Source organism: Pan paniscus, chromosome 3, assembly GCF_029289425.2.
Source record: "Pan paniscus chromosome 3, NHGRI_mPanPan1-v2.0_pri, whole genome shotgun sequence".
NCBI lineage: Eukaryota > Metazoa > Chordata > Mammalia > Primates > Hominidae > Pan > Pan paniscus.
Genome location: NC_073252.2, coordinates 46,651,602 through 46,667,839, shown reverse-complemented (window position 1 = coordinate 46,667,839; position 16,238 = coordinate 46,651,602). Strand labels below are relative to the sequence as shown.

The 16,238-nt window shown below is 41.3% G+C and overlaps 1 protein-coding gene across 8 annotated transcripts in view; it reads right to left on the bottom strand.

Annotated features, from left to right (window-relative positions):
• Positions 1–11,627: 11,627 nt before the first annotated feature.
• Positions 11,628–16,238, bottom strand: part of HELQ (helicase, POLQ like) — a 48,562-nt gene continuing 43,951 nt past the window's right edge. For all 8 annotated transcript variants that reach the window (XM_003832241.5, XM_008957631.4, XM_055111320.2 and 5 more), the window contains one exon: positions 11,628–11,852. In XM_003832241.5, the coding sequence (XP_003832289.2) occupies positions 11,745–11,852 (108 nt within the window). In that variant the 3' untranslated portion in view covers positions 11,628–11,744. The remainder of the gene's footprint in view (positions 11,853–16,238) is intronic.

Sequence of the window (16,238 nt, the reverse complement as noted above, 5' to 3'; positions counted from 1 at the left end):
AAATATTAATTACGGTTTTCTAAAATCTTGATCTGTTGCTTATTAATTGCCTCCTTAGATTGCAATTCTTCTGTTCACTGAATTGCTGTCTCTATTTTATGGTGTTGACTTTACTCATAAACATTTGGCATTCTTGGTTCTCTGAGCAACTTAGTACCTGAGAATCCTTGTTTTCTGCTTTTTCTGTTACCAGATTGTGGTAACACGCTGAGGGCTTGAGCCAGTAGCTTTTCTTGTGGGTGTGTGGAGGTTATCTTCTATCTTTCACTCCTTGCTGGATCCTGTAGGATACCATTTTAGCTTTGTAGGAAATGCCACTAGTGTGTACTATTCTGCATCAGTGAGGGAGTAGGAAAAGCCTGCTGGCCTAGGATGCTCCATTTGGCTTTTTAATCATCGTGACCCTATGTGTTAGTGCCAGTCTTCACTGTTTTTCTGCACTATTATATACTTGGGCTATTTTCAAATCTCTACTTTATTTATTTATTTTTTATTTTGAGATGGAGTTTTGCTCTGTTGCCCAGGCTGGAGTACAATGGCGCGATCTTGGCTCACTGCAACCTCTGCTTCCAGGGTTCAAGCGATTCTCCTGCTTCAGACACCCGAGTGGCTGGGACTACAGGCGTCCACTACCACACCCAGCTAATTTTTGTATTTTTATTAGAGAAGGGGTTTCACCATGTTGGCCAGGCTGGTCTCAAACTCCTGACCTCAAGTGATCCACCCACTTCAGCCTCCCAAAGTACTGGGATTACAGGCGTGAGCCATCGTGCCTTGCCCAAATCTCTATTTTAAATCATTTCATGGGATTTTAGGCAAGAGGAAGGACAAACACATATGCTCAGTCGGCCATCTTGATCCACTTCTTTCCAAACACATGTAGAGTAGCTTGTGCTGCAAATGAACACAATCAAAAACAGAATTATCAGTGTGATCAGGGATGAGTCTAGGCTCTGTCCCTTGATAATGGGGTGATCCTGGCAAGCCACACTTTCCACATTGGTAATGTGAGGTAAAAAACAGCATCTTGGATGGCTGCAAGGAATCATCTACACAAAGCATGAAAGTGTTCAGCATAGTGCCAGCACTTGACAAACCTTCAATAAATGGTAGTTTATTGTCACCCTTATTGTCATTGAGTGTAACAAAAGAAAATATACACTTCTGGCTGGGTGCAGGCTCACACCTGTAATCCCAGCACTTTGGGAGGCTGAAGTGGGCGGATCACCTGAGGTGAGGAGTTAGAGACCAGCCTAGACAACATGGTGAAACCCTGTCTCTACTAAAAATACAAAAATTAGCCAGGCGTGGTGGCACATGCCTGTAGTCCCAGTGACTGGGGAGGCTGAGGCAAGAGAATTGCTTGAACACGGGAGATGGAGGTTGCAGTGAGCCAAGATTGCACCACTGCACTCCAGCCTGGGCAACAGAGTGAGACTCCATCTCAAAAAAAGGAAAATAAGGCCAGGCGCGGTGGCTCATGCCTGTAATCCCAGCACTTTGGAAGGCCAAGGCAGACGGATCACCTGAGGTTGGGAGTTCAAGACCAGCCTGACCAACATGGAGAAACCCCATCTCTACTAAAAATACAAAATTAGCTGGGCGTGGTGGCACATGCCTGTTATCCCAGCTACTCAGGAGGCTGAGGCAGGAGAATGTCTTGAACCTGGGAGGCGGAGGTTTGTGGTGAGCCGAGATCGTGCCATTGCATTCCAGCCTGGGCAATAAGAGGGAAACTCTGTGCTCCTGTCTCAAAAAAAAAAAAAAAAAAAAAAAGCACACTTGTCAACATGATTATAAATTACTAGAAATTGTTATATAAAACCAAGTATAACAATGCTTATATATTTTTGGTGTTACTTCTTGTCATAATGAGATGGAGTTCAAAAGCTGCAGTGATGCTTGTGTGGAAGGGCTCTCACAAATGAAAGCATAAAGTCAGGAGGGCCTTACCTTAGTCCTTCCTGAAAAAATACCAGTATGGAGATTGGAGGAGAGGGTGGCTAGGTTTGAAAAGGCTCATACTTGACCAAAACATGGGTGTGCTCCAACAGAAAAGCCTCTTTTGGGTGGTTGTTTAAATTTATAATGCAAAGCAGAAGAGGCTTGGACATTAGAAAGATCTTGAAGCTAAGCATCTTAGAAATGGGCCAGCTGGCTTGTAGCTTGAAAAGAATCTAAAAAGAAAAAAAATAGGGGTAGAGCCAAGATGGCCGAATAGGAACAGCTCCAGTCTACAGCTCCCAGCGTGAGCAACACAGAAGACGGGTGATTTCTGCATTTCCAACTGAGGTACCGGGCTCATCTCACTGGGGAGTGTTGGAAAGTGGGTGCAGGACAGTGGATGCAGCTCACCAAGCGTGAGCCAAAGCAGGGCGAGGCATCACCTCACCCAGGAAGTGCAAGGGGGCAGGGAATTCCCTTTCCTAGTCAAAGAAAGAGGTGACAGATGGCACCTGGAAAATCGGGTCACTCCCACCCTAATACTGCGCTTTTCCAATGGTCTTAGCAAACAGCACACCAGGAGATTATATCCCGTGCATGGCTTGGAGGGTCCTACCCCAACGGAGCCTTGCTCATTGCTAGCACAGCAGTCTGAGATCAAACTGCAAGGCGGCAGCGAGGCTGGGGGAGGGGCGCCTGCCATTGCCAAGGCTTCAGTAGGTAAACAAAGCTGCCAGGAAGCTCGAACTGGGTGGAGCCCACCGCAGCTCAAGGAGGTCTGCCTGCCTCTGTAGACTCCACCTCTGGGGGCAGGGCACAGCCAAACAACAGGCAGCAGAATCCTCTGCAGACTTAAATGTCCCTGTCTGACAGCCTTGAAGAGAGTAATGGTTCTCCCAGCACACAGCTGGACATCTGAGAACAGACGGACTGCCTCCTCAAATAGGTCCCTGACCCCCGAGTAGCCAAACTGGGAGGCACCCCCCAGTAGGGGCAGACTGACACCTCACATGGCCGGGTACTCCTCTGAGACAAAACTTCCAGAGGAACGATCAGGCAGCAACATCTGCTGTTCACCAATATCTGCTGTTCTGCAGCCTCCGCTGCTGATACATAGGCAAACAGGGTCTGGAGTGGACCTCCAGTAAACTCCAAAAGACCTGCAGCTGAGGGTCCTGACTGTTAGAAGGAAAACTAACAGAAAGGACATCCAAACCAAAACCCCATCTGTACGTCACCATCATCAAAGACCAAAGGTAGATAAAACCACAAAGATGGGGAAAACACAGAGCAGAGAAACTGGAAACTCCAAAAATCAGAGCACCTCTCCTCCTCCAAAGGAACGCAGCTCCTCACCAGCCACGGAACAAAGCTGGATGGAGAATGACTTTGACGAGTTGAGAGAAGAAGGCTTCACGTGATCAAACTACTCCGAGCTAAAGGAGGAAGTTTGAACCCATGGCAAAGAAGTTAAAAACTTTGAAAAAAAATTAGACGAATGGCTAACTAGAATAACCAATGCAGAGAAGTCCTTAAAGGACCCGACAGAGCTGAAAACCAAGGCATGAGAACTATGTGACGAATGCACAAGCCTCAGTATCCGATTCGATCAACTGGAAGAAAGGGTATCAGTGATGGAAGATGAAATGAATGAAATGAAGTGAGAAGAGAAGTTTAGAGAAAAAAGAATAAAAAGAAATGAACAAAGCCTCCAAGAAATATGGGACTATGTGAAAAGACCAAATCTACATCTGATTGGTGTACCTGAAAGTGATGGGGAGAAAGGAACCAAGTTGGAAAACACTCTGCAGGATATTATCCAGGAGAACTTCCCCAATCTAGCAAGGCAGGCCAACATACAATTGAGGAAATACAGAGAACACCACAAAGATACTTCTCGAGAAGAGCAACTCCAAGACACATAATTGTCAGATTCACCAAAGTTGAAATGAAGGAAAAAATGTTAAGGGGCAGCCAGAGAGAAAGGTCAGGTTACCCACAAAGGGAAGCCCATCAGACTAACAGCTGATCTCTCGGCAGAAACTCTATAAGCCAGAAGAGAGTGGGGGCCGATATTCAACATTCTTAAAGAAAGAATTTTCAACCCAGAATTTCGTATCCAGCCAAACTAAGCTTCATAAGTGAAGGAGAAATAAAATCCTTTACAGACAAGCAAATGCTGAGAGATTTTGTCACCACCAGGCCTGCCCTACAAGAGCTCCTGAAGGAAGCACTAAACATGGAAAGGAACAACCGGTACCAGCCACTGCAAAAACATGCCAAATTGTAAAGACCATCGAGGCTAGGAAGAAACTGCATCAACTAATGAGCAAAATAACCAGCTAACATCATGATGAGGATCAAATTCACACATAACAATACTAAGCTTAAATGTAAATGGGCTAAATGCTCCAATTAAAAGACACAGACCTGCAAACTGGATAAAGAGTCAAGACCCATCAGTGTGCTGTATTCAGGAAACCCATCTGACGTGCAGAGACACACATAGGCTCAAAATAAAGGGATGGAGGAAGATCTACCAAGCAAATGGAAAACAAAAAAAGGCAGGGGTTGCAATCCTAGTCTCTGATAAAACAGACTTTAAACCAACAAAGATCAAAAGAGACAAAGAAGGCCATTACATAATGGTAAAGGGATCAATTCAACAAGAAGAGCTAACTATCCTAAATATATATGCACCCAGTACAGGAGCACCCAGATTCATAAAGCAAGTCCCTAGTGACCTACAAAGAGACTTAGACTCCCACACAATAATAATGGGAGACGTTAACACCCCACTGTCAATATTAGATCAACGACACAGAAAGTTAACAAGGATATCCAGGAATTGAACTCAGCTCTGCACCAAGCAGACCTAATAGACATCTACAGAACTCTCCACCCCAAATCAACAGAATGTACATTCTTCTCAGCACCACACTGCACTTATTCCAAAATTGACCACTTAGTTGGAAGTAAAGCACTCCTCAGCAAATGTAAAAGAACAGAAATTATAACAAACCATCTCTCAGACCACAGTGCAATCAAACTAGAACTCAGGATTAAGAAACTCACTCGAAAGTGCTCAACTACAAGGAAACTGAACAACCTGCTCCTGAATGACTACTGGGTACATAACAAAATGAAGGCAGTAATAAAGATGTTCTTTGAAACCAACGAGAACAAAGACACAACATACCAGAATCTCTGGGACGCATTCAAAGCAGTGTGTAGAGGGAAATTTATAGCACTAAATGCCCACAAGAGAAAGCAGGAAAGAGCTAAAATCAACACCCTAACATCACAATTAAAAGAACTAGAGAAGCAAGAGCAAACACATTCAAAAGCTAGCAGAGGGCAAGAAATAACTAAGATCAGAGCAGAACTGAAGGAAATAGAGACACAAAAAACCCTTCAAAAAATCAATGAATCCAGGAGCTGGTTTTTTGAAAGGATCAACAAAATTCATAGACCGCTAGCAAGACTAATAAAGAAGAAAGGAGAGAAGAATCAAATAGATGCAATAAAAAATGATAAAGGGGATATCACCACCAATCCCACAGAAATACAAACTACCATCAGAGAATACCATAAACACCCCTATGCAAATAAACTAGAAAATCTAGAAGAAATGGATAAATTCCTCAACACATACACCCTACCAAGACTAAACTAGGAAAAAGTTCAATGTCTGAATAGACCAATAACAGGCTCTGAAATTGAGGCAATAATTAATAGTTTACCAACCAAAAAAAAGGTCCAGGACCAGATGGATTCACAGCCGAATTCTACCAGAGGTACAAGGAGGAGCTGGTACCATTCCTTCTGAAACTATTCCAATCAGTAGAAAAAGAGGGAATCCTCCCTAATTCATTTTATGAGGCCAGCATCATCCTGATACCAAAGCCTGGCAGAGACACAACAAAAAAAGAGAATTTTAGACCAATATCCCTGATGAACATCAATGCAAAAGTCCTCAATAAAATACTGGCAAACCGAATCCAGCAGCATATCAAGAAGCTTATCCACCATGATCAAGTGGGCTTCATCCCTGGGATGCAAGGCTGGTTCAACATACACAAATCAATAAACATAATCTAGCATATAAACAGAACCAAAGACAAAAATCACATGATTATCTCAATAGATGCAGAAAAGGCCTTTGACAAAATTCAACAACCCTTCATGCTAAAAACTCTCAACAAATTAGGTATTGATGGGATGTATCTCAAGATAATAAGAGCTATCTATGACAAACCCACAGCCAATATCATACTGAATGGGCAAAAGCTGGAAGCATTCCCTTTGAAACTGGCACAAGACAGGGATGCCCTCTCTCACCACTCCTATTCAACATAGTGTTGGAAGTTCTGTCCAGGGCAATCTGGCAAGAGAAAGAAATAAAGGGTATTCAATTAGGAAAAGAGGAAGTCAAATTGTCCCTATTTGCAGATGACATGATTGTATATCTAGAAAACCCATCGTCTCAGCCCAAAATCGCCTTAAGCTGATAGGAAACTTCAGCAAGTCTCAGGGTACAAAATCAATGTGCAAAAATCACAAGCATTCCTATACACCAATAACAGACAAACAGAGAGCCAAATCATAAGTGAACTCCCATTCACAATTGCTTCAAAGAGAATAAAATACCTAGGAATCCAACTTACAAGGGACGTGAAGGACCTCTTCAAGGAGAACTACAAACCACTGCTGAAGGAAATAAAGGAGGATACAAACAAATGGAAGAACATTCCATGCTCATGGGTAGGAAGAATCAATATTGTGAAAATGGCCATACTGCCCAAGGTAATTTATAGATTCAATGCCATCCCCATCAGGCTACCAATGACTTTCTTCACAGAATTGGAAAAAACTACTTTAAAGTTCATATGGAACCAAAAAAGAGCCCACATCACCAAGTCAATCCTAAGCCAAAAGAACAAAGCTGGAGGCATCACGCTACCTGACTTCAAACTATACTACAAGGCCACAGTAACCAAAACAGCATGGTACTGGTACCAAAACAGAGATATAGATCAATGGAACAGAACAGAGGCCTCAGAAATAATGCTGCATATCTACAACCATCTGATCTTTGACAAACCTGACAAAAACAAGCAATGGGGAAAGGATTCCCTATTTAATAAATGGTGCTGGGAAAACTGGCTAGCCATATGTAGAAAGCTGAAACTGGATCCCTTCCTTACACCTTATACAAAAATTAATTCAAGATGGATTAAAGACTTAAATGTTAGATCTAAAACCATAAAAACCCTAGAAGAAAACCTAGGCAATACCATTCAGGACATAGGCATGGGCAAGGACTTCATGTCTAAAACACCAAAAGCAATGGCAACAAAAGCCAAAATTGACAAATGGGATCTAATTAAACTAAAGAGCTTCTGCATAGCAAAAGAAACTACCATCAGAATGAACAGGCAACCTACAGAATGGGAGAAAATTTCTGCAATCTACTCATCTGACAAAGGGCTAATATCCAGAATCTCCAATGAACTCAAACAAATCTATAAGAAAAAAACAAACAGCCCCATCAAAAAGTGGGAGAAGGATATGAACAGACACTTCTCAAAAGAAGACATTTATGCAGCCAAAAGACACATGAAAAAATGCTCATCATCACTGGCCATCAGAGAAATGCAAATCAAAACCACAATGAGATACCATCTCACACCAGTTAGAATGGTAATCATTAAAAAGTCAGGAAACAACAGGTGCTGGAGAAGATGTGGAGAAATAAGAACACTTTTACACTGTTGGTGGGACTGTAAACTAGTTCAACCATTGTGGAAGTCGGTGTGGCGATTCCTCAGGGATCTTGAACTAGAAATACCATTTGACCCAGCAATCCCATTACTGGGTATATACCCAAAGGATTATAAATCATGCTACTATAAAGACACATACACACGTATGTTTATTGTGGCACTATTCACAATAGCAAAGACTTGGAGCCAAGCCAAATGTCCAACAATGATAGACTGGATGAAGAAAATGTGGCACATATACACCATGCAATACTATGCAGCCATAAAAAATGATGAGTTCATGTCCTTTGTAGGGACATGGATGAAGATGGAAACCATCATTCTCAGCAAACTATCGCAAGGACAAAAAACCAAACACCGCATGTTCTCACTCATAGGTGGGAATTGAACAATGAGAACACATGGACACAGGAAGGGGAACATCACACACCGGGGCCTGTTGTGGGGTTGGGGAAGTGGGGAGGGATAGCATTAGGAGATATACCTAATGTTAAATGACGAGTTGATGGGTGCAGCACACCAGTATGGCACATGTATACATATGTAATTAACATGCACGTTGTGCACATGTACCCTAAAAGTTAAAGTATAATAAAAAAAAGAAAAAATAATAAAACCTGACACCACACTGGAATTACTGACATTTTACTGTTTTAAAGCCTTATAAGAAGAAACTGCAGATACATTCTTTGATGCTTCAGCATAGTCAGATGACACCTTCAAAAATTCCACATTTGAATCTTTGATTTGCCTAAAGTTTAATTTGGTTTAAAGCAATAGCTAGAAATCAGCTCTCTATTTATATTTATAATATAAAATATATATTATAGATAGAGTGCTCAATATACGTATATGTAGAGAGAGAGAGAGAGGGTCTTGCTCTGTTGCCCAGGCTGGAGTGCAGTAGCATGTAATCTCAGCTCACTCTAGCCTCATACTCCCAGGCTCAAGTGATCCTCCCACCACAGCCTCCTAAGGAGCTGGGACCACAAGTATGCGCCACCAAGCCTAGCTAATTTTTTAATTTTTTGTAGAGACCGGGTCTTGCCATGCTGTCCACGCTAAGCTTAATATTTTTCTAAATGGCGTGGTAGCCATTTGTCTCAATTCCATTCACTGAGTTATCCATCTTTTCCACTGTGACTTGAAGTGTCATCTGTATTAGCTGTTTTCTCTGCTTACCCCACTTCTCTGTCTTCTGAAGAACCAAAACCCAAACCTAAACCCTATATCCTGCTCATAGGGGTGAGAAATGGACCCACAAGGGACTAATGAGAACCCTTCCTGGGGATTTTTCTAACTAGAGTTGGAAGCAGAGAGCTCTTTTTGCTTTCATCTTGAAGCCATAAGGAAGCAAGTCTGGTGCTGCCCCACAAAGAAGAGATGGTGAGTATGGACGGTGTTAGGATTCTCTGGTTCTAGCTGCCCTAAGGCCAATTCTATTGCTGCCTACTGTTTGAGAGCATGGCCACTAAATGTCCCTTTTCGCTTAAGCTACATATGCTTGCATTTCTATTACTAAAAACTGAAAAACCATGTTTATTATTATTACTATTTTTTTTTTTTTGAGATGGAGTCTTGTTCTGTCGCCCAGGTTGGAGTGCAGTGGTGCAATCTCGGCTCACTGCCTCCTCTGCCTCCCGGGTTCAAATGATTCTCGTGCCTCAGTCTCCCGAGTAGCTGGGACTACAGGCATGTGCCACCACGCCAGGCTAATTTTTTGTATTTTTAGTAGAGACGGGGTTTTGCCATGTTGCCCAGGCTGGTCTCAAGCTACTGAACTCAGGCAATCTTCCCACCTCGGCCTCCCAAATTGCTGGGATTACAGGCATGAGCCACCTTGCCCAGTCTATTACATTAAATTCTTAAACATATTTAGGTCTGTTTCTATTCCCCACTTTGTTCCTTCCCACTTATCTACTTCTCTATAACTAAACTGTTTCAGTTTCTTTACATTTTAATATCTTTTAGGGCTAATCACCCACCATTACACGTGATACAATCTTTTATTGAGATTGACCTGGAGAAACACTGATAGGAGTGTGTGTGTGTGTGTGTGTGTGTGTGTGTGTGTGTGTGATTGTCCTGAACTGCAGATACAGGTATTCAAGTTACTGTAAAGGTACCCTTCTCCCTGCCCCCTCACCTCTAATCTTAAATTAATACATTAATCTTGGATTATAAATCAGTTTTTTACAAATTGGTTAGCAAGAATCAGACCTTTGGCCTGGCACAGTGGCTCACGTCTATAATCCCAGCACTTTGGGGGCCAAGACGGGCAGATCACTTGAGCCCAGGAGTTTGAGAACAGCATGGGCAACATGGCAAAATTCCTTCTCTACAAAAATTAGCTGGGCGGTGACATGCACCTGTAGTCCCAGCTACTTGGGAGGCTGAGGTGGGAAAATCACTTGAGCCCGGGAGTGAGCCTCGAACTAGGTGACAAAGCAAGACCCTAACATCTCAAAAAAAAAAAAAAAAAAAAAAAAAAAAAGAATCAGAGCTTTACTTAACTAGTAAACCTGGGGTTTCTAGACTTTAAAAAAATCCTCAAGACTGGACTATGGCCCATTGTGAATGCAACTCAGAGGCTGGTCCAAACAGCCAGCAGGCTAGCCAGCTGCTGTTTCACAATCTTTTTAGCTGCAACAAATGGAACATGTGCGGCGAAGCCCAGAATTCTAGTAGGACATTAGGATGCCATACTTTGACATATGTAAGGAAATGCAGGGATGGGAGTGGGGCAAGCATGATGGAATGTAATGCTAAAGATAAAATCAAGGACAGGTGTAAGGAACACTTAGGAAGGAATAAAATGGACAAATTTACCAAGACACTATTGTATAATGATTAAGTGTGTGGATGTTACACTGGGGCTGCATGGGTCTGAATCCTTGCTCTGTGACTAACTAGTTTATGACCTTGGGAAAGTTACTTTAGTTTCTCTGTGTGTCAGTTTATTCATCTGTAAAATGAGGATAATAATAGTACCTGTCTTACAGGTACTATTGTATAAGAATTACATTAGTTAATTCATATAAAGCACTTACAAGAGTTCCTGGCACATAGATATTTTCTGTGTATTTACCTAGTACTCTAGGTAAATGACTAGCAGATTATAATGGCCTAAAACGTTAAGGCACAAATAACTTAGACTATGGATCTATTTGCAAAGTTTCCAAAGGATGTTTCTTAGGTGGGTTAATCATTAATCAAACAAGTTCAGTACTCATAAATATTGCTAGTTAACACTTTCTTTCTTGCACTAGTGTCATCTACATTTGAGCTATGATTGTGAAAAGGGAGAGGCAATATTTAAATTGTGTTTAAAGAAAAGCTTCCAATTGTTAATTGTGGGTAGTATTCATTCTTCTCTGAGATTCCTACTTCGTGCAGTGAAGTGTGTGGGTGCTGGTCACATACACACATGCAGGACTTGGACATCCAGATTATAAAGTAGCGGCAGCAAAAAGACCTGGGTATAAATGCGGGGTCTATGATGCTTATAGGAGGGAAAGAGCACCCAGATATGGGGTAGGGGTGAGGATGAACCTGGAATAATTTCATAGAAGAGACAGTATTTTAGCATTTTTTAGTTAATCCTTGAAGTATTAGTGCATTTTAAAGATAATTTTCATGCACTGGAAATAACATAAAGCAGTTAGGAAATGGAGGGTTTGGAAATCCTAAGGAAAATTCTGGGGATTTCAAATAGTCCAATTTGATGAAAGAAATGGGTAAGAGAATAATGAAAGATCTGGATAAAAAGGTTGAGCACAATGTTGATGAAGTTGAATTTCATTTTGTGGTGGACACTATAGTCTGTTTAGCAGAGAAATAATGTGTAAGTATCCCAAAGAATGAATTGTTAGTGGGAAGAGGTATATTCAAACATTATTCATAGTTCTTAATGTATAACTGAAATGTATTTTTTCATTTATAAAGTACAAGTTATCTTTAATAACACACATGTACAATAAATAATTCATATATGAAAATGCTCATCAGATAGCTTCATGCTTTGTCAGTGGAAGAAGCCACAGCACCAGGGAAATCAGAAGGCAATCTTAGTAGCTCTTCTACCTCTTCTTGCAGGGCCTCTGCTTTTTCATGCAACAGCATCTACATTAAAAAATTAAGACGTGAGGCCAAAATATGCATTGCTAGAGAATTGCCAACAATTTTACCACTGTCCATTGAACACCTGAATCCTTACACATCAGAAATCTAGACATTAAAACTATAATGAGATTGAAAAATGGCCACTTAAGAATAAACGATTATAGTCAATGAAGATGAGGCATTTAGTTAAAACCATTTTAGCTGATCACTGCCTTTTAGTATACCAAAAATAAAGGAGCTTTAATTCTCCCAAAGATTTGTTTTATTGAAGACTCAGCCACTTAAAAATTAACTTTTAATCTATAAAATCTAAGACAATTTTGCAAAAATTTAATTAGCTCCTGAAAAATGTTATCCTTTATATATATGCATTTTATTATTCCTCAAAATTTAGTATGCTTTAAAAAGCTACCAGTATTTCAAATAAAAGTTTTATTCAAGTTCCTAAACTTAAAACTGTTAATTTCAAAAGCAACATAATGAGCAAAAAAAGTATTTCCAAACGTGGCATATGAAAGATGTCAATGAATTTTTGCCGAATAATAAGCTATATAGATCAATAAGAATAATAAGTAAACTACACAAAACCCTTGTGTTAGTATTACTATAATACAGAGAATATCAAGAACCTCAAATTACTTGTTTAAAAAAGCCCACCAATTTGTGGAAGAATAAATTCCGCTCCCCCCCACCCGCCTTTTTTTCTTTTTTAGACGGAGTCTTGTTCTGTCGCCAGGCTGGAGCACGGTGGCGTGATCTCAGCTCACTGCAACCTCCGCCTCCCAGGTTCAAGTGATTCAGAAGGCCTCAGCCTTCTGAGTAGCTGGGACTACAGGCACGCACCACCACACCCAGCTAATTTTTGTATTTTTAGTAGAGATGGGGTTTCACCATGTTGGCCAGGATGGTCTCCACTGCTTGACCTCATCATCTGCCTGCCTCAGCCTCCCAAAGTGCTGGGATTACAGGTGTGAGCCACCATGCCCAGCCTCTTTTTTTTTTTTAATTAGAAAAAATTTAAAAAGCTTTTTTTGTAGAGACTGGATCTCCCTATGTTGTCCAGGCTGTTCTCAAACTCTTGGGCTCAAACGATCCTCCTGCCTTGGCCTCCCAAAGTGCTGGGATTATAGTGTGAGCCACTACACTCGGCCAAAACCAGTTTCTTGAGCTCCCACCCAAGTGTTTGCAGAGATCCAGATGGGGTTGAGAAAAAAAAAACACATGAACAAGATAAGAGGGAAATAGAGGGTCTAAAATGAAATAAGATCACCTCCAGAGAGAAAAAGCCTACCCAAATATAAAAATACTGAAAAAAGAATGTTGGTTGATTAAAGCATTGTTTATAGGAAGATATTTAAAATGCATGTGGGACTCTAGGAGGCAGTCTTGGAAAGGCAATGCTTTTAGGGGAGAGAATGGGTGAAAAGGGAGGTGCCTTTTGGAAGCTCAGCCATGAGAGGAAGAGGAAAAAAGGACAAAATTTACAATCTTGTAGGGCAAAAGGAAATTAAACAAACAAACAAACAAACTTGCATTCCTCTCCCACCCCAAGTCATCCATTAAAGAAAAATACTTTGCTACTCTGACAGAAGAGAACACTCTTGAACTGGGATCTCATAAATCATTCCAAATGACTGTGTTGTCCAAGATATGCAGAGGCACAAGCAGTTCTCATCTATACAAAACTACTATATAAAAAGAAAACAAGGCTGGGCATGGTAGCTCATGCCTGTAATCCCAGCACTTTGAGAGGCCAAGGTGGGCAGACCATGAGGTCAGGAGATCGAGACCATCCTGGCTAACACAGTGAAACCCCATCTCTACTAAAAATACAAAAAAAAAATTTAGCCAGGCAAGGTGGCCGGCGCCTGTAGTCCGAGCTACTTAGGAGGCTGAGGCAGGAGAATGGCGTGAACCTGGGAGGCGGAGCTTGCGGTGAGCCAAGATTGCACCACTGCACTCCAGCCTGGGCAAGAGAGCGATACTCTGTCTCAAAAAAAAAAAAAAAAAAAAGAGAAAAGAAAACAAATAAGAACCCAAACTCTTCATCTCATAAAAATTTCCCTTCCTGAAAGCAAACCATGAAGCAGAAAAACTGTTAACACAACACTCCAAACAAAATTAAATATTCTCAAATAAAAATCTGGAGATATGAGGAGGAGTAGAAATGCTCTCTAAATAAGAAGTTAAAAAACTAAGAACCGACATGGACAAAAACTGGAAGAAATGATACAAAAGTTGACTGAGCTCAGGAATGAAATAAAAGAAAAAGGCAAAATGATATTAGAAATAAAAACTAATAACTATAACTAAATAACTGGGTGTCCATAGAAAAACAGATTTAAATAAAAAAGCTAATTAGGGCCACTGAAAAAATTTAAAAAGCAGGAAAACAATAAAGAGAATAAAAATGAGATAGGCCGGGCATGGTGGCTCAGACCTATAATCCCAGCACTTTGGGAGGTTGAGGCAGGAGGATTGCTTGAGGCCAGAAGTTAGAGACCAGCCTGGGCAATGCAGTGAGACCAAGCCTCTACAACAACAACAAAAAATTAGCCAGGAATGGTGGCCCATACCTATAGTCCCAGCCACTCAGGAGGCTAAGGTGGGATCACCTGAGCCTGGGAGTTCAAGGCTGCAGTGAGCTATGATGGTGCTACTGCACTCTAGCCTGGGTGACAGAGACCTAGTTCCTCCCCACTCCCCCTAAAAAAATATCTGTGAGGGAAGGAGAGGAACTAAAATGGAATACCAGTAGAATTTGTGTTTCAAATGTATAGCAGCCACACTGAAGCAGATTTTTTTAAACCCCAAACCAAGTAACATTTTAACACATTATTTTAATTATATACTCTCAGACTGAAGACAAAAAGTACTGTAAATAAATACTGAATGTTTGGTTTTTTTGGAGTAATAATTTAACAATTCTGCAGTTACTTTCAGTGCATTCTAAGATTGAGGAAAACAGAGAAATATATTAATAAACACAGGGATGAGGTTTCTCATTATTGGAGAAAGGAAGTACAAATATGAAAAAGAGGAAGACTATATAGCAAGTCCTGTACGGGATTAGTGTGGCAAATTAAAGATGATTGGAAATTCTTTGACACCTTCATTGAGAGACGGGATCTAATTCTCCTCTTGAATCTGTGCTAGCCTTTGTGATTCACTTATAACTAATAGAATGCAGAAGAAATGATGCCACATGACAGGGCTCAGTTTAAGAAAGGCCTTGGGGTCTTGAAATGAGATCATTCCAAGGTCATGTGAATCCTCCCCCTCAGACCCTAGCATCCACACTGTAAGAAAGCCAAGCTAGGATAGGCAAGGTGGCTCACACTTGTAACCCCAGCACTTTGGGAGGCCAAGGTGGGCAGATTGCTTGAGCCCAGGAGTTCGAGACCAAACCGGGCAACATGGAGAAACCCCATCTCTAAAAAAAAAAAAAAAAATTACATAAATTAGCTGGGTGTGGTGGTGCATGCCTGTGGTCCCAGCTACTTGGGAGGCTGAAGTGGGAGGATCACCTGAGCTTGGGAGGCTAAGGTTGCAGTGAGGCATGATTGTGCCACTGCATTCCAGTTGAAGTGAGAGGGAGACCTTGTCTCAAAAAAAAAAAAAAAAGAAAGTCAAGCAACATAGAGATTATAAATAGACAAATAAGAAACTGCAGTGTTTTAAAAGATATTATACCAGATTGAATAAAAAGAGACAGACAATACAAAACATCAAGTGCCTTTGAACTTTTTTTTTTTTTAATTTAGAGATAGGGTTTCCCCCAGGCAGGGTGGCTCACTCGTAATCCCAGCATTTTGGGAGGCTGAGGAGGGTGGATCGCTTGAGCTCAGGAGTTGGAGACCAGCCTGGGCAGCATGGTGAAAAATAAATGTAAAAAGGTAATTTAGTTAGGCATAGTGGTGCCCGCCTGTGGTCGCAGTTACTTGGGAGGCTGAAGTAGGAGGATTTCTTAAGCCTGGGAGGTTAAGGCTGCAGCAAGCCAAGATCATGCTACTGCACTCCAGCCTGGGTGACAGAGTCAGACCCTGTCTCAAAATAAATAAATAAAATTGATTTAATTAAATTAAAAATAAAATAGAGATAAGGTCTCGCTTTGTTGCCCAGGTTGGAGTGCAGTGGCACGATCATAGCTGATTGCAGCCTTCATCTCCCAGGCTCAAATGATCCTCCCATTGCAGCCTCATGAGTACCACAGGCACACATCACCATGCCTGGCTAATTTAAAAAAAAAATTTCTTTTGTAGGAACAGGGTCTTGCTATGTTGCCCAGGCTGACCTCAAACTCCTGGCCTTAAGTGATTCTCCCACTCTGGTCTCTCAAAGTGCTGGGATTACAGGTGTGAGCCACTACACCTGAGCCTGAACTCT